General features: G+C 50.4%; 1 protein-coding gene across 5 annotated transcripts in view; it reads left to right on the forward strand.

The window, feature by feature from the left end:
- LOC128316137 (cytochrome c oxidase assembly factor 8) overlaps positions 1 to 22,984 on the forward strand; it is a 36,751-nt gene extending 13,767 nt beyond the window's left edge. The window contains exons 2-6 of one of the 5 annotated variants that reach the window (XM_053224994.1): positions 3,097 to 3,294; positions 4,424 to 4,487; positions 11,266 to 11,356; positions 12,198 to 12,262; positions 14,198 to 14,249. In XM_053224994.1, the coding sequence (XP_053080969.1) occupies positions 3,097 to 3,294; positions 4,424 to 4,487; positions 11,266 to 11,356; positions 12,198 to 12,240 (396 nt within the window). In that variant the 3' untranslated portion in view covers positions 12,241 to 12,262; positions 14,198 to 14,249. Of the gene's footprint in view, positions 1 to 3,096; positions 3,295 to 4,423; positions 4,500 to 5,459; positions 6,950 to 11,265; positions 11,357 to 12,197; positions 12,263 to 14,197; positions 14,570 to 19,659 lie in introns of those variants that run through there. The other 4 variants (XM_053224993.1, XM_053224995.1, XM_053224997.1 and 1 more) reach the window with 4 other exon arrangements.
- Positions 22,985 to 23,835: the final 851 nt, after the last annotated feature.

Raw genomic sequence — 23,835 nt, forward strand, 5'->3', positions numbered from 1 at the left:
TGAGACGCTCTCTGCAGCAAATTTGGGAACGACCCTTCCAGACCCAACCTGCTGCTCCTTGCCATGCTTTAAGTTCATCCTATTTGTAGAATGCTTGGGAATGTAGAAAATGTAGGAAGGTCCTAGCATCCAAGAAAAGGAGCAAATGGGCACACCGCTGGTGGTTTTGCTCGTAGCAACCTTCTTCGGCAGCGTCGGGTTCTTGAGATGTTTGGTGTGTTGGTGGTGATTCGCAGGGCGCATAGAAGCAAAAACTAGCAAGCTGTGTTTTCAAGGTTGAGTCTAGGGGCCTAAAGGGATGTCAGCCCACACTGGGGAGGGTGCCTGGGGGCAATGTCCCCAGCTGAGCAGATGTCCACCTTCTTGCTCCGGCTCCTCCCCCTGCCCCTTGCTGCTGCTGATGCCGCCTGACCTGCCGCGAAACACTGGCCACATCATATTTGTAAGCTAGCTGTTATTTCTGCTTCAAATGAAACGATCAGTGAGTAGCCAAGTAGACAAAGCTGTTTCATGTTAAAATTTGCAAACCCTGCCTCTCTGGTTTTAGTTCCTTGGAAGTCGCATCTTGTAACCGTGATCCCGAAGAACTGAAATATCCTGAATGAAGTACCTTCCAAAGGGAAAAGAAATGTTAATTATGTGCAGTGTGGTAGTTCCTTTGGTCTTTGTAAGCTTTAACCATTCTTTTAATTGGCTTTTTAATTTGTATGCAGTAAAATGAATACCCCACTTAAAAAAATTTTTTTTCAACGTTTTATTTATTTTTGGGACAGAGAGAGACAGAGCATGAACGGGGGAGGGGCAGAGAGAGAGGGAGACACAGAATCTGGAACAGGCTCCAAGCCCTGAGCCATCAGCCCAGAGCCTGACGCGGGGCTCGAACTCACGGACCGCGAGATCGTGACCTGGCTGAAGTCGGACGCTTAACCGACTGTGCCACCCAGGTGCCCCTGAGTACCCCACTTAAAGTGTACATTTGATGAGTTTGGACAAACGTGTGAATGTTTGCAGTCACCACTGACTTCGAGGATGCGGCACGGAGGGCTCCCACGGTACATCCTCTCTCCTGCCTGGCTCTTTCCCTCTGTATTTTTCTAAGACTCGTCCATGCTGTGAGTCTCAGTGGTTTCACTCCTTCCTGTGGCTGGGAGTTTTCTAGTTGTTGGTGCGGGGAGGGCGCATGGGAGGCACTCTGTTGTAGCTAGAGGTGGAAGTCGTGTTCAATAGAGCTTATTTGTTTGTTTTAAATAATGTATAAGAGATTTCTAAATTGATTGGTACTTTTCCCTCATGAGTTTAGGTTATATTGATCTTTTTTTTTTTTTTTTGAGTTTATTTATTTATTTTGAGAGCGATAGAGACCACGTGAGCGGAGGGGGGGGGGGGCAGAGAAAGAGAGAATCCCAAGCAGGCTCTGTGCTGGCAGTGCAGAGCTGGATGTGGGGCTCAAACCCATGAACCGTGACCTCACGACCTGAGCTGAAACCAAGAGTCGGACACTTAACTGACTTGAGCCACCCAGACAATGGATCTGCATCAGTCTTAAAGCAGACAAATGGAAAGCTAGTCTTTCGATTACCCAGCTGATCCTTTCATTTTAATGTCGCGTTTATTGAAGTCCGGTTGACATACAGTGAAGTTCACTCCTGACGAATGTGTGGACAGCACCACAACTCAAGATATAGAACATTTTCTGTGTCTCGGTGTAGAAATTCCTGGGTAGTCAGCCGCTTCCTCCACCCCCACGCCTGTTCTATCCTGCGAGCGATGGCCTGTGGATAGGATCCTGCAGCAGGCGGCCTGTTGGTGTGGCTCTTTCAGTCAGCAGAATGTACCTGAGATCCATCATGTGCTGCCTGCTGTTGAGAGTGTCGCGCTCTGTCGTTGACGAGCACTGTTGTGTGTGCCACACTTGGTTTTGCCATTTACCAGTGGGAGGACGACGCGTAGGCTGCTTCCAGATTTTGGCAATTTTAAATAAAACCACTTTTCCCAGCCACAGACAGGTTTTTGTGTGAGCATATGTATTTATTCATCTTGGATAAATACCTAGGAGTGGTGCCAGATTGTGCGTTAGGTGTGTGTTTAATTGTGTAACGGACTGCCAGCCTTTCTTCCAAAGTGGCTGCACCATTGTGCATTTCCACCAGCAACATATAAAAGCTCACTTGTTTTACATCTTTGACCACACTTGTTATTGTCAGATGTCTTTGTGGGTTATTTTAGGCGTATAAAAAGGTGTGAGGTGGTATCTCACTGTGGGTTTGATTTGCGTTTCCCAGTGACTTGTGATGTTGAGCATGCTTTTATCCATATGTGTTCTTCGGAGAAAGCTTTATTTGGCCACTGCCCATTTTTAATCATTTTTTTTTTAACTTTTATTTATTACTGAGAGACAGAGACAGAGCATGAGCATGGGAGAAGCAGAGAGAGGGGGAGACACAGAATCCGAAGCAGGCTTCAGACTCTGAGCGGTCAGCACAGACCCCAACAGAGGGGCTCAAACTCATGAACCGTGAGATCATGACCTGAACCGAAGTCGGACGCTTAACCGACTAAACCACCCAGGCGCCCCCACTTTGCCCATTTTTAAATTGGGTCGTCTGTTTTCTTATTATTGAGTTTTGAGAGATTTTTATATATTCTGGGAACAAGTCCTTTTTCAGATTTGCACATATTTTCTCCCAGTCTGTGGCTTATCTTTTTTGTTTCATGGATTGTGCTTTTGGTGTTGTATCTAAATAATCTTCGCCTGGTCTCAGGTTGTGCAAATTTTGCTGTTTTACACGTTTTATAGTTTCAGATTTTATATTTAGGCTTTTGATCCATTTTGAGTTAGTTTTGTATACAGTACAAAGTGCAGGCTTAAATGCTGGTTTTGCATTACGAGTTGCATTATTCCAGTGCCATTGTTGAACATGTTCCCTATAGTATTCACGTTAATAATATTTATTGTAGTTCTTTTAATTTGGGTATTCTCTGGCACATGGTCTTAAAAAGAGAATGCTAATGAGGGGCTTTAATAAATTTATACTATGCATTTTACAGTACTGGAGATTTGCTTAGTTTATATTCACCCTGTGCATTTTGTTAAAGGTCTCAGGATTCTGCCCTCCAAGAAAATCTTGCCATGATTGGATAGGACCCCCAGACAAACATTCAAACCTTCGACCTGTTCATTTTTATGTCCCCGAAAATGAATCACCATTGGAACAAAAGCTACGAAAATTAAGACAAGAAACACAAGAATGGAACCAACAGTTTTGGGCAAACCAGAATTTGACATTCTGTCGGGTAAGCTTTGATTTAAGGTCTGAATGAGAAAGAGGTACCACAAATGGCCACCTGGCGGTGCTAAATCCTTACTATTTGCCTTTCTTCTACTCAGTCCTGACTTGGTCCCTCCCTCCATCTCCCTCCCTTCTCTCTCTCATATGTATGCCTGTATGTAAATTAACATATGCATATAATTTTTTATTTTTTTTAAGTTTATTTATTTTGAGAGAGACAGACCGAAAACCAGTGGGGAGGTGCAGAGACAGGTGGGCACAGAAGATCCGAAGGGGCACAGAAGCCCTATTCAGGGCTTGAACTCACAAACTGTGAGATCACGACCTGAGCCGAAGTCAGACACTCAGCTGACTGTGCCACCCAGGTGCCCCCTGCATATAGTTTTTAAATCTATATGTAACTGTACATAAATACTGATCATTCATAAAATCATAGATCTCAAGACTTTCAATAGTCTTTCCTTAAAAGGAGTAGCAGAGCCAGAACTAGAATGTGTGTGTTTATGTTTATGAAATATGGGTTTTTGTGATGTGATTTCATTCTGAGAATTCAGAATTCTTAACAGCATATTCATAAATAAACTATATGAGAAAGAAGTAAAAATTTTCTAATCCAGAAGAAAAGCTTTATATGTCTATCCATTTGGGTAGGCTGTGTCACATGGACTGTACTTATTTTATTCTGTGGATTTATAAACAGTTCATGAAACATCTTCTTTTGAAATCCCTACTTCAAGCATGGGACTTTTAACCAAATTCAGATGGCTTAGCCCAGGTTTGGAGATGGGCCCATGCAGACTCCCCCAGACCATGTTAGGCCGTGTCCCACCCAAGGAAAATTCAGATGGCTTAGTCCAGGTTTGGAGATGGGCCCATGCAGACTCCCCCAGACCACTCTGGGCTGTGTCCCACCCAAGGAAAATTCAGATGACTTAGCCCAGGTTTGGAGATGGGCCCATGCAGACTCCCCCAGACCATGTTAGGCCGTGTCCCACCCAAGGAAAATTGAGATGGCTTAGCTCAGGTTTGGAGATGGGCCCATGCAGACTCCCCCAGACCACTCTGGGCTGTGTCCCACCCAAGGAAAGATGGAAAGACGAAGAAAGAGCGTTCTGATAGTGGTCTTCTTTTAGGAAAAAGAAGAATTTATTCGCTCAAGACTAAAAGCTAAAGGCCTGGAACTGAGAACCGGATCAGGTTAGTTCATTTGTCCTTTTCCTCTTAACATGGTGTTTGTTTAACTGCATGAGAAGATAAAAAGAAAGGATTTCAGATGAAGGGGAGAAAGCTCTGGGGCAAGTCGTGATCTCCTTTGGGACAGGTGCTCTGAGGGGGTCCTCATACTCATACATGGGACACATGTGTGCCTTCCTCCTGGTCTCTTTCCTCTCTTTGGGTGAGGTCATCCCTCTAACACTTTTAGGTCTTTCCGAGATCAATGACTTCCCTCGGACCTTTGGACTTCTGTCCCATAGTCCCCTGGCTTCTGCACCCTTTCTCCTGTACTAGCTGGACTTCCCAGATTCCTGACCTCAGGTCACGCCCACCAGCCTCCCAAAGCCCCGCCCCTTCCCATCTGTCTGCAGTCACCTCTTAAACATTTTTCAGTGCTTTTGCCACTCCCTGTCCCCAGGCCCTTGTTACTTCTGTGCCTATTGTAGTAACTTTCTAATTGGTTCCTTGGCCTCCGATCTTTAAATCAGGGATGGGCAAGCTTTCTGTCAAGGCTAGATAGTAGATAGACTAGTCCTTCTGGGCCAAATGGGGTCTCTGTTTCAGCTGTTCAGTTCTGCTGTTGAAGCGTGAAAGCAGACCTAGAAAATACGTAGACTGGGCACCTGGGTGGCTCAGTGGGTTAGTTGGGCTCCACGTTGTGTGTGGAGCCTGCTTGAGATTCTCTCTCTCCCTCTCCCTCTGCTCTTGGCCCTTGCTCTTTTAAGGAGAGGAAGGAAGAGAGAGAGAGAGAGAAAAAAAAAGAGAAAAAAGAAAAGAAAGAAAAACACATAGATTCATGGGCATGAATGTGTTCCAATAAAACTTTATTTACAGAAGCAGGGGCGGCTGGCCTGCAGGCTGTCGTTTGTCAGCTCCTGCCTCAGACTTATCCTTTGCAGTGTAGTCAGACTGTCCTGCCCCAGATGCACAATTGACATTTGTTGCCCGGCTTAGGTTTTTAGACTCGTGTGACTATGGAATGACAGCTGCGCTCTCTGTCTGGACTGAAGGCCTCCCCGGCCCGCGCCTGTCCTGTCCCCTCTTTTACATCTTGTCCCCCATGCTGTGCGACATGCCAGGGATGCTGGATGCACTCAGTTCCCTCTGCCTGCTGTGCTGCCTTTCCTGTTTTGGATAGAAGGTCTGGTGCCCAAAATGACCTTTAGTCATTTTCTCTTGCTGTTGACGTGAGGTCCAAATAACGTGTCATAGTGTTTGTTAAACAGATGTCTGCTGTCAAAACATTCTGATGGAAAATCTGGAACCGTTGACCCCAAAAGCCACGTCTGTCCTTGAGCTAAAGCGCTGCCCCTCCCTTAGCCCCGCTTGACTCCATTTGGGAGAAAGAGCTGGGAGGGTGGATGCCGGATGATGGGCTCTGCTGTTTGCCGACGGCTGCAGGGTCCCATCAAGGTGCCATCGTGGAGGGCCGGAGCCAGCAGGAAAGGGTGCAGAGTCCTAACAATAAGCATAGCATAATTGCGCACAATTTCAGATGCTGACTGTATGCGCCAAGTCCTTTGCCTGTATCTGTTTTGTTTCCCACAATGACCCAGAGGAACGGGTCCCGCTGCTTTTACCACCTTAGAGATGAGGAACCTGAGGGCAAGGTATTGAACCAAAATTACACAGGAAGTGGAGGGCCTATGTTCTGGCCTAGTGACTAGGGTTCCCGGGCCCATCTGATGTCACCGTGCCACAGTGGCTCTCAGCTCACCCTGTGCTGTCCCGGCCCTGCTGACGAGTGAGCGGGCCCTGGGCTGTGGTCACAGATGCTGCAGCCCTAAGGGAGGGGCACCAGCCTCGTGAGTCTCACCAGGATCAGGCAGGGTCAGGGAGGCTGTGGACATGCTTTGGAGATAACCACTTTCTTAACACGGGAAAGGTTGTTTTGAGTCCTGTTATTAATATCAGAGTTTCTCTTGCTGGCGTTTCTAAGAACTGAAAGGTTGGCCTTAAATCAGACTTTTAAATGAATTTGGTAATAAAACAGGAAGGAATGTATTGAGGACAGGACACATGAAGGGAGGTTCCCACTGTGTCAGCTAGTTAAACAGTTTCCAGGCTGCAGTGATGGAAACGGGGCGGGGGGGGGGGGGGGTGACAGTCATGTCACCTCAGTGGGCCAGAATGCGTGCTGAACACGTGATTATAGGGGTCCTGCAGGACCGAGGGAGGAGGAGTTTGTTTAATAAATGTTAATGGAAATGGGGCACCTGGGTGGCTCAGTCGGTTAAGCGTCCGACTTCGGCTCAGGTCATGATTTCACAGTCTGTGAGTTTGAGCCCCGCATCGGGCTCTGTGCTGACAGCTCAGAGCCTGGAGCCGGCTTCTGATTCTGTGTCTCCCTCTCTCTCTGCCCCTCCTCTGCTCAAGCTCTGTCTCTATCTATCAAAAATAAATAAAATGTAAAAAATAAAATGAAAATGTTAATGAAGAAACTATTTTTGACTCGAGAGTAAATTTAGATTCATGACCCCTATAATACAAATATATTCCAAATGGATCGAAAAGCTAATTATTAAAAATCAATTAATTAAAAAAACCGCCTGGGTGACTCAGTTGGTTAAAGTGTCTGACTCTTGATTTCGGCTCAGGTCATGATCTCATGGTTTGTGGTTTGAGTCCCACATATTGGGACCTCATACTGGCCCTGTGCTGACAGCTTGGGAGTCTGTCTCTCTCCCTGTCTCTCTGCCCCTCCCCCTGCTCTCAAAATAAATAAATAAACATTTTTTAAAAATCAGTTATTTGTGGGTTAAGAGTTAAATACGTAGCTGCCAGTTGTAGAAGGTCTGATAGAACACAACTGAGTCTCCGTTGTCTGGAGGAATGGTGGTTCTTTAAGCTCGACAGTTAAGGTAGAAGGACAGGAGGACATGAAAACCGCCTTCTATGTAAGTGAGGACCTCTTTTTTTGTTAAGATTTTATTTTTAGGCAGTCTGTACCCTCAGTCAACGTGGGGCTCGAACTCACAACCCCAAGATCAAGAGTTGTGTGCTCAATTGCAAGCGGTGTCTGGGAAAGCAGAGGGCTGGAACGAAAGGTCAGCATCCAGGAAACAGGTGAAGCATGAACAGCAGATGATAGAACAGAGGCGACAGGGGCAGTCTTTGTGAAGAGCGTTAACAGGGTTGTAGAAACAACAAAATACCTGTAGGTGAGTAATGTGACTGCAGATTATGATGTGTATCAGAACAGCAACTGGGCATCATTTTGAGCTTGCTGAATTCAGGGGGTGCCTTCAGTGGTTACACTCCGTGCTGGTGGAGTTAGAGTTATAGTCCAATACAGTGCTCGTAGGTGGTCCGCGGCAGGGGAAATTTCCAGCCGTCTTTCCAGAGGATGCCCCTGTAGGCAGCACCCCTGCCAAGAAGCAGGGAAATTGTGACCACAGGATATCTAAGAATGCATTCTAGAGGAAAACAGAAGAGGTAGCTGTAGGTTCCTTGCAGCATTATCTTTTAAAAAGGGGGGGAGTATATAATTCTAGTAATCACGGACTGGGTAAGGCTAAGGTGGCCCACTCAGTGGATGTTCACTGGAATATTCTGCAGCAGTGTAGAAAAATTACTGAATTTCCAGTGCAAAAGCGGAATACCCTGATTTCAGCTCTGCATGTCCCCAAATTGAGTCTCATTTGTAGGGCAGCAGTATGGTGGGAAGATTCTTGCCTCTAATTTCTTTTGTTGCTAAAGTGTTCACGCAGTGGGAAGAAAGCACGCCATGGAGATAGATTTACTTGCAGTCATAAACCCCCACGTGGTTTTTAGCAAATGTGTAATGAACTAGGTTATCCCACCTCCCTTTCTTTGCTTAGTTTCATCCGAGCGCAGTAGCCTGCTGCAGTGTCGATAGACATGGAAGCCGAGTTACTCAGCAGACATTTACCTGGCTTCTGCTTTATGCTGAGCTCTGGCTGTGGGGTGTTTGCACAAGACACCAAACCAGACCAGCAGCTGAAGCTGGCACCTGCCTGTCCTTAGAGCCCAGGGCTCCTGCTGTCCCGCCAGTGGTGGTGACAAGGGTGCGCTCCGTGCCAGGCCCCGTGTCACCCGTCACACTGGCTGCCACCCATTCTGTCTCAGAGCAGCCTCACGATGCGTGCTGTTCTGACCCATGTTCTAGATGAGAACCCACAGTCCTGGGCCAGCAGCCAGCGAGGGACAGAGCTCCGCGGGGCCGCTAACCGCTGCCGCTGGGGCGCCTCGTCGGGTCCTCACGTGGGGGTGCAGACAGATGTGCTGGGATGCTGACTCGAGCATGCACACGTGCTGTCCCTCCAAGACCCATCGTTCAGAGGACACTAATGCTCTTGGGCCGGCCTGGCTACTCCTCCTGCCTGAAGCTGGGGGCTCTTCCCTGGTCCCCTCACCACACTCGAGCCCTGCCCACCCTCCTCCTCACTCACTCTGTTCGGCCACATCTGTGCCTCTCCAGACCCTTTGTTTCCCTCTGTGCCGGTCCCCGGCTTCTGACCCATTCTCTCCCTTCTCTGCCTCGTGGGCTCCTACTCGTCCTTTAAGACCCAGCCTACACGTCGCCTTCTCTGGGAGCCTTCGGCTACCCTCCCCTCCTCGGGCGGCTGGCTGTTCTCTTTCTTGTCCCACTTAGCATCTGGCCATGTGTTGATGCGAGGTAGCTGTCGAACTCCTCTGTGTGCCACGCTAGGCACTGGGACCTCATACTGGATGAGACAGCTGTGGCCTTGCCCTCAGGGAGCGGACATTCCAGTGTGGGCTGGGAGTGGGACCAATAGACAGGTAGCCCTGTGAATACTAGGTCTCGGGGTCTGTCGTCGGCCCCTGGAAGAAAAACAACCGGGAATTGAGGGGGAGCGGGCATCTTAACAGGGCCTCACAGAGGCCTGTCTGAGGAGAGGACAGCTAGGGGAGATTTGAGAGAGAATCTTCTAGATGAGGGAAGAGACCCCAGATGGAGGATTTGAGGAGCTGCAGGAGGCTGGGTCAGAGGAGTGAGAACGAACATGTGGAAAATACTGCTGTTGACTCAGGCAGGTCCTTGGTTATGTTGTGGAAGGGACGTGTCCTTGTCCTCTGTGCGCCGACAGACACACGCTTGGACCGTGCCATCTGAGTGCTTGCTTCCGTGTCGTATGTGTCAAAGGTCAGCACCTTCCCTCCTGTTTCTGTGGAAACGTGCCCTTGGGTTACCCTCCCAGCCCGTCTCCCCCAAGCCTCGCTGGGGTTGCAGCATCGACCTCGGCAGTGCGGCCGGGAAACGTGGCCTCTGCCCGGAGGCGGCGTCTTCCAGGGGCAAGCGTGCTACACCCGAGGTAGGAACTCGAACGTGGGCCTCTCTACGCGTGCGAGAGCCCGGGGGGCAGAGGTCCGAGCGCCTGTTTGGGGCTTCAAAGCCAGAGTGCCTTCACCTCCGAGCCATCACTGGGTGTCCTGAGACTGGCCTGTGGGCTGCTGTCTGGCCGCATTTCCCTTGGCAGTCTGGTTGCTGTCCTGTGTGGCCTTTTCAAACCTGGGGGGGGATGGGGGAGCCCTGGGGGCCGGCGCCGCGGTCGGCATCTCCCACCACACAGGGAGGACCAGGACCGTGGAGGTGGCCGGGTTAGTCCCCGTGTGTCACCTGGTTGAGCGTGTGCTCACCGACTCCCAGATGGACTGGTTAGGCTGGCACCTACCCCGGGCCAGGGTGGGAGGGTGCGCTGTTGAGCCAGGATGCATTCAGGTTGAAAGTAGTCCGTTTCCCCTCTACGGGTGGCTCACGTTTCTCGTTAGAAGCTTCAAGGCATTTGAGGGGACGTGACGAAGCGCGTCGCGGGCTGTGTATTGGGAGACGCACACCTGTGCTTGCCTCAGTCGTGAAGAAATTGAGCCGTGGGGTCATGATCTGAGCCGAAGCTGGACACCTACCTGGCTGAGCCACCCAGGCACCCCTTTTCTTTTTCTTTTTTCTTTTTTCTTTTTTTTTTTTTTAACGTTTCTTTATTTTTGAGACAGAGAGAGACAGAGCATGAACGGGGGAGGGTCAGAGAGAGAGGGAGACACAGAATCTGAAACAGGCTCCAGGCTCTGAGCTGTCAGCACAGAGCCCGACGCGGGGCTCGAATTCACAGACCGCGAGATCATGACCTGAGCCGAAGTCGGATGCTCAACCGACTGAGCCACCCAGGCGCCCCTCCCCTTTTCTTTTTCAAGATTGTGTTGGCTGATGGGTTTCTCTGCATTTTCGGATCTGCACCTCAGTTTCTGCCAAAAAGCCATCTGGGATTTTGATGGGGATTGTATTGTATCTGTAGGTCAGCTTGGGCGTGCTGCCCATCTCAGCAGTCTGCAGTCCTTAAAACCATGAACGTGGAATGTCTTTCTGTTTGTTCAGGTCTTTTATTTCTTAATGTGTTTTGTAGTTTGCAGTGTGTAGGTCTTAACACTTCCTTTCAGATTTATTCCTAAGTCTTTTATTGTTTCTGGTGATACTGTAAATGGTATTCTTTTTTTTTTTAATATATGTATATTTTTATTAAGTAAACTCTATGCACAACATGGGGCTTCAACTCACAACCCCTAGATAAAGGGTTGCATGCTCTACTGACTGAGCCAGCCCGGCACCCCTGAAATTATTGTTTCTTGATTTCATTTTTGGATTGTTTATTGCTAGTGTATAGATAGAAAGATACAGTTGATGTTTGCATTTTGATCTTGCTGACCTCCTTTGTTAGATCAATAGTAGTCTGTGGGTCTCTTCTTCTTAAGTCTTAATGTTTAAGTTGAAATTAATTTTCAGGTCAGAAAGCAACATTAGATGCAGAAGAAATGGCTGACTTTTACAAGGAATTTTTAAGTAAAAATTTTCAGAAACACCTGTGTTATAACAGGTAAGTGCTTACTTTTTTTCTAAAATTTTGAATATCATATTTATATTGGGTAGGATTATTTTCTTACCTGAATTTAGTGACGTTGATGTTTATGTTAAAGGTAGACGTTGCTGTAAACTTAGTTTTCGTACTTTTAAATAAAATGGACGGCTTACAGTTATTTGCGTGGCCACCCCATAACGGTTTGCACCCCTAGTGCTCTGACAGCAGGTTCTTTTTTTGAAGTTTACTTTACATTATTTAATTTATTTGTTTACTTGTTTGTTTGAGAGTGTGAGCAGGAGAGAGGGGCAATGGGGGAGAGAATCTTAAGCAGGCTCCACCCCCAGCATGGAGCCCAACACAGGACTTGATCCCACGACCCTGGGATCAAGACCTGAGCGGAAATCAAAAGTTGGACGCTCAACGGACTGAGCCACCCAGATGCCCCTCGACAGTTCTAAACAGCACTTTCCACTAAGGGGAACCTGGACTCCTTAGAGAAGCAGGTCTGCGGTGGGAACAGCACACGATGAGGCAAGACACCTTGTGTCAAAGAGGAGGCCCAGAGACTGGCGGGGTCACATGAGAACGGCACAGGGGCCTACTTGAGGGGCTCCCTTAGGCTAAGGGTGAGGCCGTTTCAGCCGCACAAAGGAAATGACCGTAGTGGATTAAAAGTATACCGAGTCTGCAAAGACCTTTGCCGTCATAGCAAGGCTGAGGAGCTCGGTCCCCTCCGCACACTGCTAGTCAGCCAACTCGTTCTGCAAATTGATCAGTAAAAGAACCCAGAGAATTCACACCTTTCCTGCATCGACTGTTTCAGGGGAACCACATGAAGGAGCATTTTTCTTTGTAGGTTGACAGCTGATGCAGAAGGAGCGGTGGAGTCGGAGAATTAACATTTTCCCAGGGAAATAATAGGTGTGGGCAGCGGTGACCCACAGCTGCTGAAACCAGCGGGCAGGAAGGCAGGCGGGGCTTTGCAGGGCGCGGGATGGGGTGATGGCCCCTCACCCCGTGTCTTCTCTTGCTGCGCACACTGGGCCAGCTGCCTCTGCACGATGCAGGACGAAGTATTGGGCAGCACCTGTGAGGCGTTCTTACCAGAACACAGAGCCGAATCTAGGCAGACCCCCGTACTTAGTACCAACCAGATCACAGGAAATATGTAAAGGGTGTATGGGTCGGGGGTGAGAGGGGTTCATAGAAGACCTCGTTTAAAATGATAGCCTGGCGGGGGACTCAGTTAAACATCTGACCCTTGATTTCGGCTCAGTTCATGATATCACCGTTGGTGAGTTCGAGCCCCGCATCCGGCTCCATGCCGACAGCACAGAGCCTGCTTGGGGTCCTCTCTCTCCCTCTCTCTGTGCCCCCCACCCCACTCTCAAAATAAATAGAAATAAACTTAATAAAATAGAAGGTGACAGTGGCAGTGTCGGTCAGGCAGGGCAGGTAAGATCTAAAGGACGGTGGTGGTGGGTGAGGCTGGGTGAGCTCGAGAGACCGACCCTCAGACAGAGGAGTCTGGCAGCACGAGCACGTTGGCACTCCTGCGGTCCTGTGTTACTCTGAACTAGCTAGGTTATAACGTCAGGCCAGTGTGAGTTGTGATGTGGGCCCGAGCATGTGTGCTGGAGAGGAGAGGGGGACCAGAGAAGAGAGGACCAGCCCCACCCCGGGTCAGGTGGCAGGGGAGTGTCAGTGCCCCCTTCCGCGCCCACGCCACCCTGCCCCTGCCTTCCCCATGGAAACAGGGAGAGTTTAGTTTCCCTGCGCTTTGTCAGAGCGTCGGTGGAGTGGAATCTGGCTTTTCCTTAGTAACCTAAGAACTGCCGTCTCGATGGGGTACCGGTTTTCTCTTTCTGGAAGCCTTGTTTATTTAGGGCACTGCTTCCCATTTATAACATCACTTAAGTGGATAGAAACGTAAGATCGTTCTCACGAGGAGGGAGGGAGATTGTCTCTTCAGCCAACACAGAGGCTCCAGAAAACGAGCGTCCTTACCTCTTGCTGTCGCTTCTTTTGAGCCCGTGGTCGTTTTGCTTCCTTTTGTCCTGGACTCAGTAAGTCATTTGAGTCCAGTCTGGAACAGAAGTTCCGTGTTCACTCATGAGTTCATTTGGCTGAAAAGCATCGGTACTTATGGACATTTCAGCTTCCAGAGGCTTAGCATTGAGAGTCTGGAATGTGTGCCTTCTGTTGTGGAAACTTCCCAAGCTTTGCCCATTCAGCAGTGAGGTGAATTTGCAAGTTTTGTACAGTAACTCACAGGCAAGTGAGCCCGTGGCTGTTGGTGAACTCCACCCCAATATTTAGAGGAAGCCCTGGAATTCTCTATTTAGAGACACAGAAGCTCAGATTGTTTAGAAAAAGAGGATGTGGAGCTTTATGACATTGGCACTTGTGACAGATTAACTTCTCCCGATGGAGTACTTTGCGCTTCTCACGCAAATAAGGCCCCAAACCAGGATGGTCCCCACGGAGTCCTGCCACACTCAACGATTGTGGCTCCCCAGGAATGCCACGGAAGTCTTGAGGCCCCAATCTCCTTTTCTGGAGTCTCTTAGCAAAAACCAGAGGAGGATTGCAGCGGAATGGGCAAAGATGGGGGTTCATGTGCTGAGCCTTACTCTCTTGTGATAGCCTGGGGGGCCCTGATGAAAATCCAGGAGGAAGGAGGGAAGGCTTTTAGGGACAGGTTAGCTTTAATGAGGGCAGAAAAAGGAAGAGGCAGTGAGGAAAGGTGGGGATAGTCAGGAGGACTTGCCTTTTGGCCGGGAACTCCCCTCAGAAGCTGGGGTGCTGGTCCTCAGTTACTGGGGCATCACGTGTGCTCGTCTGGTTTCTCCACAGAGACTGGTACAAGCGTAATTTTGCCATCACCTTCTTCATGGGAAAAGTGGCCCTGGAGAGGGTTTGGCACAAGCTGAGACCAAAGCAAAGGAAGACCAGCACTTAGGAGCTCACCCTGACCCACCCACTGGTGTCCCGAGTTTCCACCAGAAGCAGCTGCTTGAGCAGTTCATTTTACAAGGGCTCTGAAAACCTGTACGTGAACGGACGCCCGCACCTCCCCTGTGGGGCCCTTGGCTTGTGTCAGGACAGGGTGGACTGGGACAACGGGGGTCCTGGTGAGCCGTAGGCCGTGTGACTCTCCCGACTGTGGATTCCAAGCTGGCCCTGGGTCACGGACATGCTATTAAATAAAACCAGTGTTTTTGTGTACTGTTTTCTGTGTTTTGAATTCTACCAATTTGAAATAGAATAATATAAAAATATTCGTGTACTTGATCTGCAAATTTGACTCCACTGACGGGAGTGATTTGGAAGCTGGCTGCCGAGTGAACCGTACCCCACCCTCACGTGACCAGCGGCCAGGGGTTGCTGGACAACCCCGGTCAGTGCTGACGGAACGCAGCTGTCCTGGGACACTTGCACCTGCGGACGTGAAAGCAGGCGCCGCTTCTGTGTCAGAGAGACGCCAGGTGGCGGCAGAGGCACCTTCGGAGAACTTTCCTCCAGTGAGAACTTTACCCCAGTGAGGTGGAGCCTCGGTTTCCAAAGTTTTCCTGAACACCTTGCTGCTGGACCACATCCCTTGTTTTCCAAATTCTTTTTAAATCAGCATTATTTAAAACAGGATTGCATGGGGGCACCTGGCTGGCTCAGTCTGTAGAGCATGTGACTTTTTTTTTTTTTTAATTTACATCCAAGTCAGCATCTAGTGCAACAGTGATTTCAGGAGTAGATTCCTTAGTGCCCCTCCCCCATTTAGCCCATCCCCCCTCCCACAACCCTTCCTGTAACCCTCAGTTTGTTCTCCATCTTTATGAGTCTCTTCTGTTTTGTCCCCCTCCCTGTTTTTATCTTATTTTTGTTTCCCTTCCCTTATGTTCGTCTGTTCTGTGTCTTAAAGTCCTCACATGAGTGAAGTCCTATGATTTTTGTCTTTCTCTGACTGACTCATTTCACTTAGCATAATACCCTCCAGTTCCATCCACGTAGTTGCAAATGGCCAGATTTCGTTCTTTTTGATTGTCGAGTAATACTCCATTGTATATATATACCACATCTTCTTTATCCACTCATCCATTGGTGGACATTTAGGCTCTTTCCATACTTTGGCTACTGTTGATATGGCTGCTATAAACATGGGGGTGCCTGTGTCCCTTCGAAACAGCACACCTGCATCCCGTGGATAAATGCCTAGTAGTGCAATTGCTGGGTCATAGGGTAGCTCTATTTTTAATTTTTTGAGGAACCTCCACACTGTTTTCCACAGTGGCTGCACCAGCTTGCATTCCCACCAACAGTGCAGAAGAGATCCTCTTTCTCCGCATCCTCGCCAACATCTGTTGCTGCCTGAGTTCATGTTATGTGAGCCATTCTGACAGGTGTGAGGTGGTATCTCATTGTGGTTTTGATTTGTATTTCCCTGATGATAAGTGATGTTGAGCAATTTTTCATGTGTCAGTTGGCCAGCTGGATGTCTTCTTTGAGCAGGTGATTCTTGATCTTGGGGTTGTGAGTTCGAGCCCCACGTTGGGGGTAGAGTTTACCAGTAAATAAGATTACGTATTATAAAGTGCCGAGGCTCTCTTTGTCTTCTCTCCTGGAGCCCTGTGACGTGGGGGAGTCACAGCCGGCAGGAGGGACACCTGCCGCAGCAACAGGGAGGTGGCCTTCAGAGCCAGGCCGCGTTAGGGAGTGTGTCCGCTGAGGGCAGATGGGGTATCTGGACTTCACCGAAGCCACTTGGCAGACAGTCTGTCACAGGGTGAGGCATGATGATACAGTCAGAAGCCTAGGTCTCTGTGGCTTCTAAGCTGCTGCCGGCAAATACGGTTTGCACCGAGAAAACGCGGGAGGCAGAGGAAACATGGCACCCCCCTCCCCCCACCCCGTGGAGGCCTTAAAGGCCGCGTGGAGGAGTGGGGGTCACGTGAGAGCCTCGCGGGCCTCGTGTCTGCCCAGGAGAGTGCTGCCCAGGTGTTCATGCTCCGTGCCCCGTTCACCAGCTTCCTGTTAACAGGTCCCCGCGGGGTGGAGTGCACGCACCAAGCAGCGTGGACCTCGGGGTGTCACAGAAATAACATCACGTTGTTTCTTCACACCACACCTCTGCTCCACTGGGATTCTCAGCCCGTGGCCGGCGTGGGTGGCACTGTGTGCGTGCTCAGACAGCCGGCAGGATTGGGGTCCCGTGTGAGCGAGTTTTTAGTTCTTCCTTTATCCCATCAAACTCACTGGCTGACCGTCAGGTTGTTTGAAGATGGTCTTTGCCCTAAATGCTGGGACATTGGAATAAACAGCAACTTGCAGTGGTATTGTTATGAATTATTTTTGCACATCAATTTTTTTTAATTTTCAAAAATTATTTTATTTATGTATTTATTTGTAATATGTATTTTATTTTTGAGACAAAGAGACAGAGAGAAACAGCACGAGTGGCAGAGGGGCAAAGAGAGAGGGAGACACAGAATCTGAAGCAGGCTCTGTGCTCCAAGAAGTCAGCACAGAGCCCGACACGGGGCCCGAACCCACGAACTGTGAGATCGTGACCTGAACCAAAGTAGGACACTCAACCAATGAGCCCCCCAGGCGCCCCTGCTGGTTTTCTTGACATGCTCCTGGCTCCTAGAGGCGAGCCTCTTGAGGCTTCGAGGAACAGAAGCTTATTCAAATGAGCTCCGGGCACAGGTAGTGGGTAGGAAGTCAGATGTCTCCAGGGGCGCCTGGGTGGCTCAGTTGGTTAAGCGTCTGACTTTTGATTTCCACTCAGGTCATGATCTTGTGGTTCGTGAGTTCAAGCCTCACATTGGGCTCTGTATGGAGCCTGCTTGGGATTCTCTCTTTCCCTCTCTTTCCGCCACTTCCCTGTTTGCAATCTCTCTCTCAAATAAGTAAGTTTAAAAAAATGATTTTCCAGGGGCACCTGGGTGGCTCAGTCGGTTGGGTTGCTGACTTCGGCTCAGGTCATGATCTTGCGGTCCATGAGTTCGAGCCCCACGTCGGGCTCTGTGCTGACTGCTCAGAGCCTGGAGCCTGCTTCGGATTCTGTGTCTCCCTCTCTCTCTGACCCTCCCCTGTTCATGTTCTGTCTCTCTCTGTCTCAAAAATAAATAAACGTTAAAAAAAATTTTTTTTAATTAAAAAAATGATTTCCCATCATAACCATATTCAAGTAAATTATTTTTGTGGACTTCAAATAATTATAGAATGAAGATTAGCTCAGGGACATATTTTATACAGCTTTTCCCTGAAAATGTCTCTGATATATTTAATGTTTCTGTTTTCTGAGTTAAAAAATAAAATAAAATTGAGTCTCTTTCCCCCTCTGTGTGTTAGGTGCCATTTGTAAGCATTCGTGTTTTGCGTTTTCGTCTGTTGGTTTGTTTTAAAGTTTATTTGTTTATTTTTAAGAGAGAGAGAGTGCACGCATGCACACACGTAAGGGAGGGGCAGAGAGAGAGAGAGGGAGGGAGGGAGAGAGAATCCCAAGCAGGTCCTGCACTGCCAGCACGGAGCCTGATGGGGGGCTCACACGCACAAACTGCGAGATCATGGCCTGAGCAGAAATCAAGAGTCAAATACTCAACGGACTGAGCCACCCAGGAGCCCTAGTGTTTTTTTTTTTTTTTCAAATATTTGATTTTTAAGTAATGTCTACACGTAACGTGGGTCTTGAACTTAAGACCCCAAGAACTTAAAACCTTAGATCTACCGACTAAGCCGGCAGGTGCCCCAACATTGGTCTTTTCATTGCTTGTGTTTATCCAAGAAAAGCAGATCCAGGTGTAGCCATCAGAAATGCAGGGGCCTCAGGGGTCAGTGACAACAGGAAGTCTGATCACGGTGTCGTTCCTTGTCTTGCTTCAGTCCTAATATATTGGGGAAGTCCGCCTCTGGGAGGGACAGCCAGGTGTCCTTACGACATAATAGCACTGGAGTAGCCCTCCAGAGCTGGCTTGTCTGCCTTGTGGCCCATCCCTTGGCCTCTGCTCCCTTGGCTGGGAGGATACACACCTGGCACCCTGGCCATGGTGGCCGGGTGGGTTCGGCGTGCATCTGGCCTCTCACAAGTGCTTGCTCAACTCGCAGTGACTAGTAAGGGTGTCCTTGAGCCAGCTCCTGGGCACCGCGGGGCCTCTGCAGGGGAAGGCGGAAAGCCAACTCCCGCTGGGTTGGGAACCCCCCAGTCCAGAGTCTAAGTAGGAAATGCCTTTGGTTCCCTTTGGTTCCTTGAATGTCCCATAGCTGTCAACACGCAAGGGATCTTCAGGAATTGTCCACGAAGTTATCAGAGTAAGAGAGGGCTCTCCTGAGCCGGTTTCAGCTCAGGTCGTGATCTCATGGTTTGTGGGTTCAAGCCCCAAGTTGGGCTCCACACTGACAGCACAGAGCCTACTTGGGATTCTCTCTCTCCGTCTCTCTCTGCCCCTCCCCTGCTCGTGCACATACACAACACTCTCAAAATAAACTAAAACGACAACAACAACAAAAGGAGTTGCATGCTCCACTGACTGAGCTAGCCAGGCATCCCTGCTTTTTTCTGTTTTTAAATTTTATTTTTATTTTTATTTATGTATTTTACTTTTAAGAGAGAGAGAGAGAGAGCACGTGAGCAGGGGAGGGGCAGAAGGGGGGCAGGAGAGAGAATCTCAAGGCAACTCCCTGCTGTCAGCACAGAGCCCAACTCAGGGCTCGATCCCACAAACCCTGTGATCATGACCTGAGCCAAAATCAAGAGCCAGACCGACGGAGCCACCCAGGCGTCCCTTTGTTCCGTTTTTAAAAACAAAAGTAAAACACGATTAGCCATGTTCTGACACTTAACAAAGGTCTCTGGTTAGCAAATTAAAACTGTGCAGGAAGGCATAGACTGCTACTCTTTATGGAGAGTCAGTTTCCCCAAAGGGGAGGCTGGGGGTTCTTGCTCACAAAGCCCATGTGACACGGGTCCCAGTGGGGGCTGGGAGTTTGTGTCACAGCCACATTTCCCCCTCCGCCTAGCCGAGCCCGCCAGGCTGCTGCTGTCCCGCGAGATGCCCCCTCAGCAGTGCGGCCCCACGGCATGAGGCACATTCCCACTGTCACGCTCCTGTCACCACCTTCTGTCTCCAACACTCTTTCCTCTCCCCAGCCGGAAGCTCTGTCCCCATTAAACACTCACTCTCATCCCCGTTTCCAGTCCCTGGCAGCCAGTCTTCTCCTTTCTGTCTCTGTGAATTGGAATACACTAGGGACTGCATGTGAATGAAATCATACGGTATTTGTTCCTTTGTTTATTTTTATTCTTTTTTTTTTTAAGAAAGCTCATGTGGGGCTTGAACTCATGACCCTGAGATCAAGAGTTGCATGCCCTACTGACTAAGCCCGCCAGGTGCCCCTGGAACTGGGAATCCTCAAAGTTCACGCGTGCTGCACCCTCGCAGCAAAGGGCACGTGATGGCATTCCGTCTGGGGTTCTGTGAGGACAGCGGGGTCGTTCCTGCCACATCGATTCGACCTACTGCGTGCCAGGCCCTGCTCGAGGCACTGGGAATAGAGGAGCAGTGGAGGAGAGAGCCCTGTTGGGCCACCCACCCGTCTCGTGACCCCAGTGTCCTGTGCCCATGGTGGGGACCGCCATCCTCCTTGCCGGACAGCACCCCTTCTCAGATGTCCTGCTCACCCCACTGGTCTTCCAGGAAAGTAATTTCTTTCCTTTCATGCCATTGAAAACGAATTGATCAATCTTCCAAAAATGTGCAGGCTGCTTCAAGCTGCATTTGTAGCCACTGGCTATTGATTCGCAGCGATGATCGTCTACTTTGTCCTCAGTCAGTCCTTGGGTGGAAAAGTACAGGAAGAGCCCCTGGAGGAGGGGACGAGATGGAGGGATGAGGTCGGCAGATTTCCAGGGGTGGTTTCTGTCCAGGTATTTGGGGTTATTCGTGCTCCCCCAGCCCCTGCACACACGCACCCAGAGATGAGTTTGCCATCAAAACAGACCCACGGTTTGGTGCAGATGGAGATGAACGCACAGCCAGAGGTATAGGCAGTGGCACTGGCTCGTGGAAGGTTAGGTAGGCCATTTGCCAGAAGAACCAGTGGGCGGACAAGATTTTTATTTTAGAGAGAAACCAGCACCCCGGCACGTCCTCAGCACCTCCCAGGCCTGGCTGTGCTGCTGGGGACGTCCACCCCTGCGGGGACGCCTCTCAGAGCCACCCCTACAGCCCCAGCTCCTGCTCCGTGGCCGGAGTCCGTCCTTCCAGACGGCAGTGGGACCTCCCCACGGGGCGCCTGGGTGGCTCAGTGGGTTCAGCGTCGACTTTTCATCTGGGCTCAGGTTGTGGTCTCACGGTTCGTGGGATCGAGCCCCGCATCGGACTCTGCGTTGACAGTGCAGAGTCCGCTTGAGATTCTCTCTCCCTCTCCCTCTGCCCCTCCTCCACTCGTGCCCTCTCTCAAAATAAATAAACATTTAAAAAAGAAAAAAGAAAGAAAGTGGGACCTCCTGTCAGCACAGGGTCCTGCTGCGTGTGGCTGAAAACCCCAGAACCTCGCCATCCGTTGGATGCGGCCTCCGGAGGGGCAGTTGTGTCTGTCTTTATCTCCGTCTTCCCCGCCCCCACCCCTGCCTCGTCTCACCGCCTGGCACAGTGGACCTGGGCCAGTAGATGTGCTGAGCGAGTGCGGTTGTGGGCCCCGGCCCTTCTACCAAATAACGCTAACAGGAAGCGAGTGTTGCGGTCTGCCAGACATGGCTCCCAGAGCTTCCCTTACAGGGATTTGGGGCGCCCTTAGAATACCTCGAGGGGCCCTGGGGGGTGTCTCCACAGAGCACAGGGCCTCTGGCCAGCCCCCCCCCCCCCCAGCTACAGTTCCAGCTGGCTCAGTCGGTGGAGCATATGACTCTGCATATCGAGCCCCACGTTGGGCATGGATCTTACTTAAAAAAAAAAAAACAATTTCTGGGGCCCCTGGGTGGCTCAGTTGGTTGAGCATCTGACTCTTGATTTTGGCTCAGGTCATGATCTCAGGGTCATGGAATCCAGCCCCCCTTGAAGCTTTTCACTGAGGACGGAGCTTGCTTAAGATTCTCTCTCTCTCCCTCTGCCCTCCCCCCCTACTCACTCGCTCTCTCTAAAATAAAAGATTTAAATAAATAAATGTTTATCCATTTATTTGGAGGGGAGGAGACGGAGGGGCAGAAAGGGAGAGCAAGAATCCCAAGCAGGCTCCGTGCTGTCAGTGCAGAGACCGATGTGGGGCTCAATCCCATGAACCGTGAGATCATGACCTGAGCCAAAGTCAAGAGTTGGACGCTCAACTGACTGAGCCACCCAGGCGCAGTTTAAATAAGCATTTAAAAATAAATAAAACTTGCTGAAGAAACAATATGTGTATATATATTACTAAAGTTAAGTTCACTTGCTTATCTTTACCTTATCTTTACTGTGGCGACTGGACCATTTTAAATGGCACCGCGGCTCGCATTGGTTTCCCACTGGCCGGTGCTGCTGCAGCGATCATGGGCCACAGAGGTCGCCGTGGTCCAAGGGAGGGCTGGGTGAGTGTGACCAGTGCAGAGAGCCATCACGGAGACCAGGCTGTACTGCTGGGATGGGCTCGGCCTCACAGAGGAGTGATGTTCCAGCTGGGCCTTGGCGGGTGAGCTCATTTGCTTGTTCAAGAGGTCGGGTCAGTGAACATTTTCTGAGCAAGTCCCCCACCCCAGGACCTGGCACCCACCATTCTGCTCCCTGTTTCTCTTACGAGTCTGACGACTCCACAGGCCTCGCCAGCACGAGAAACATGGCGGCCCTGGGCTCACCTTCTGGGAGCAGGTGATGCATCTGGCTTGTGTTGTCTACCCCCAAAACAGCACCTGGCAGAACGAGGCGAGGACAGTCCGCCTCCTTCCCCCGCCCCTCTCACAGGCTCCAGGATGCATCCACACTGAGAACAGAACGGTGTTTAACCCTTCCGCACTTCCTTTGCCTCATCTGTAAAATGGGGCATCAGCAGTCTGCCTCCGGGAGACGGGCTGACCATAGTGAGTGCTCCCAGAAGATGTGTCCCTGTCCTAACCCCTTGTACCCAGGACTGTGCCCCTGTTTGGAAACAGGGACTTTGCAGATGTAATTAAGGTTATCAGGGTGAGATCACCGTGGGTTTAGGAGAGGACCCTACATCCAAGAAAGGAGAAGGAGATTTGTGACACAGGCACACAAAAGGGAAGGCCATGTGACCATGAGAGAGGCCGGGCCGGTGCGTCTTCAAGCCCGGGGGCTCGAGCCACTATTGGGGTCTGGCCAGGGGCCTGCACACCCCTCCCTCGGAGCCCCAGGGGGAACCAGCCCTGCCCACACCTCGGCGTCTGACTTCTGGCCTCCAGAACTGTAAGAGAATCTACTTCTGTTGTTTGGTACCCCCAGCCCCCACCTCGTTTGTGGTCACAGCAGCCCCAGCGAACATACTGTGGCAGGCTCCAGACTTAGCGCTAATGACAGCGGCAGGAGGAATGGAGCATTTTGGAATGAGGTTGAGTGGATGTGCAGTCCTGGGAGAGGGGAATGAGATTTGTGTCTGATGGATCAGCAGCTTCTCGAAAGAATCAATAAATAAAAATTTCCAGAGGCCCTGCTGAAAGTCTCCTCCCGAGTGGCATCTCTGGAGCCGAGAACCCGGGTACGAGCTTTCGTCTTACTGAAGCATCAAAGTGGGCACTTGACTTTGGTGCAGCGACTGGATGTGAGTCAGACTTGCCACCAGTCTCCCCTCTCTTAGCCTCAGTTTCTCCATGTGTAAAGTGGGATGGCGCTCCCTGCCCTGGCAGGTGCTCATGGAACGTGGGTGTGGACCCGGGGGACAAGCTTGGTACTGAGTTTCCGTGCAGACAGGGATCACGGATGCGGGGTGTGGATTGGGGCCCAGACACAGCTCAGACGGACACACCCAGCACGGCCAAGACAGGCTCACCCCAGACGCTCTGAAGGCTGGGACGTCTCCCTCTTTCTCCCATTGTGATGATAGATGCATCTGTGCATTTCCTTACTCAGCGTCTGCCTCGTCCTCCCTTCTCCGCAGAGCTGAGCAGAGCCTGGCAGACTTCATCCCAGGGCACTGAACGCACGCAGGCCTGAGAGCCTTTCCTGGGGTGGGCAGCCTGGGTCCCTTCAGGCCTGGCCTTTGCCTCCGCACGGAGACGGGTGCAGTGGCTGTCTGGGCGGGCTGGGACTCTACTGCTCCTAGGGTGGCCCTCTAAGCCCGTCTTTGGCTGGCTTCCAGTCCTGAGATCTCCTTTCCCCTGAGCATTTCTGGAGTCGTGTGGCCCAGGCTGGGCCAACGCAGAGGCAATTCTGGTGGGAATAGGTGAGCCTGTTCTCCCAAACGTGATTGTGAATGCAGCAGATCATATGGGGACCAGGACATCTACTAAGAGAAGAAACCAGTGCAAACAATGTTCGTAATCGCACTTCCTATGTAGACAGGTGTGAAGG

Source organism: Acinonyx jubatus, chromosome B3 (genome assembly GCF_027475565.1).
Source record: "Acinonyx jubatus isolate Ajub_Pintada_27869175 chromosome B3, VMU_Ajub_asm_v1.0, whole genome shotgun sequence".
In the NCBI taxonomy this organism is placed as follows: domain Eukaryota; kingdom Metazoa; phylum Chordata; class Mammalia; order Carnivora; family Felidae; genus Acinonyx; species Acinonyx jubatus.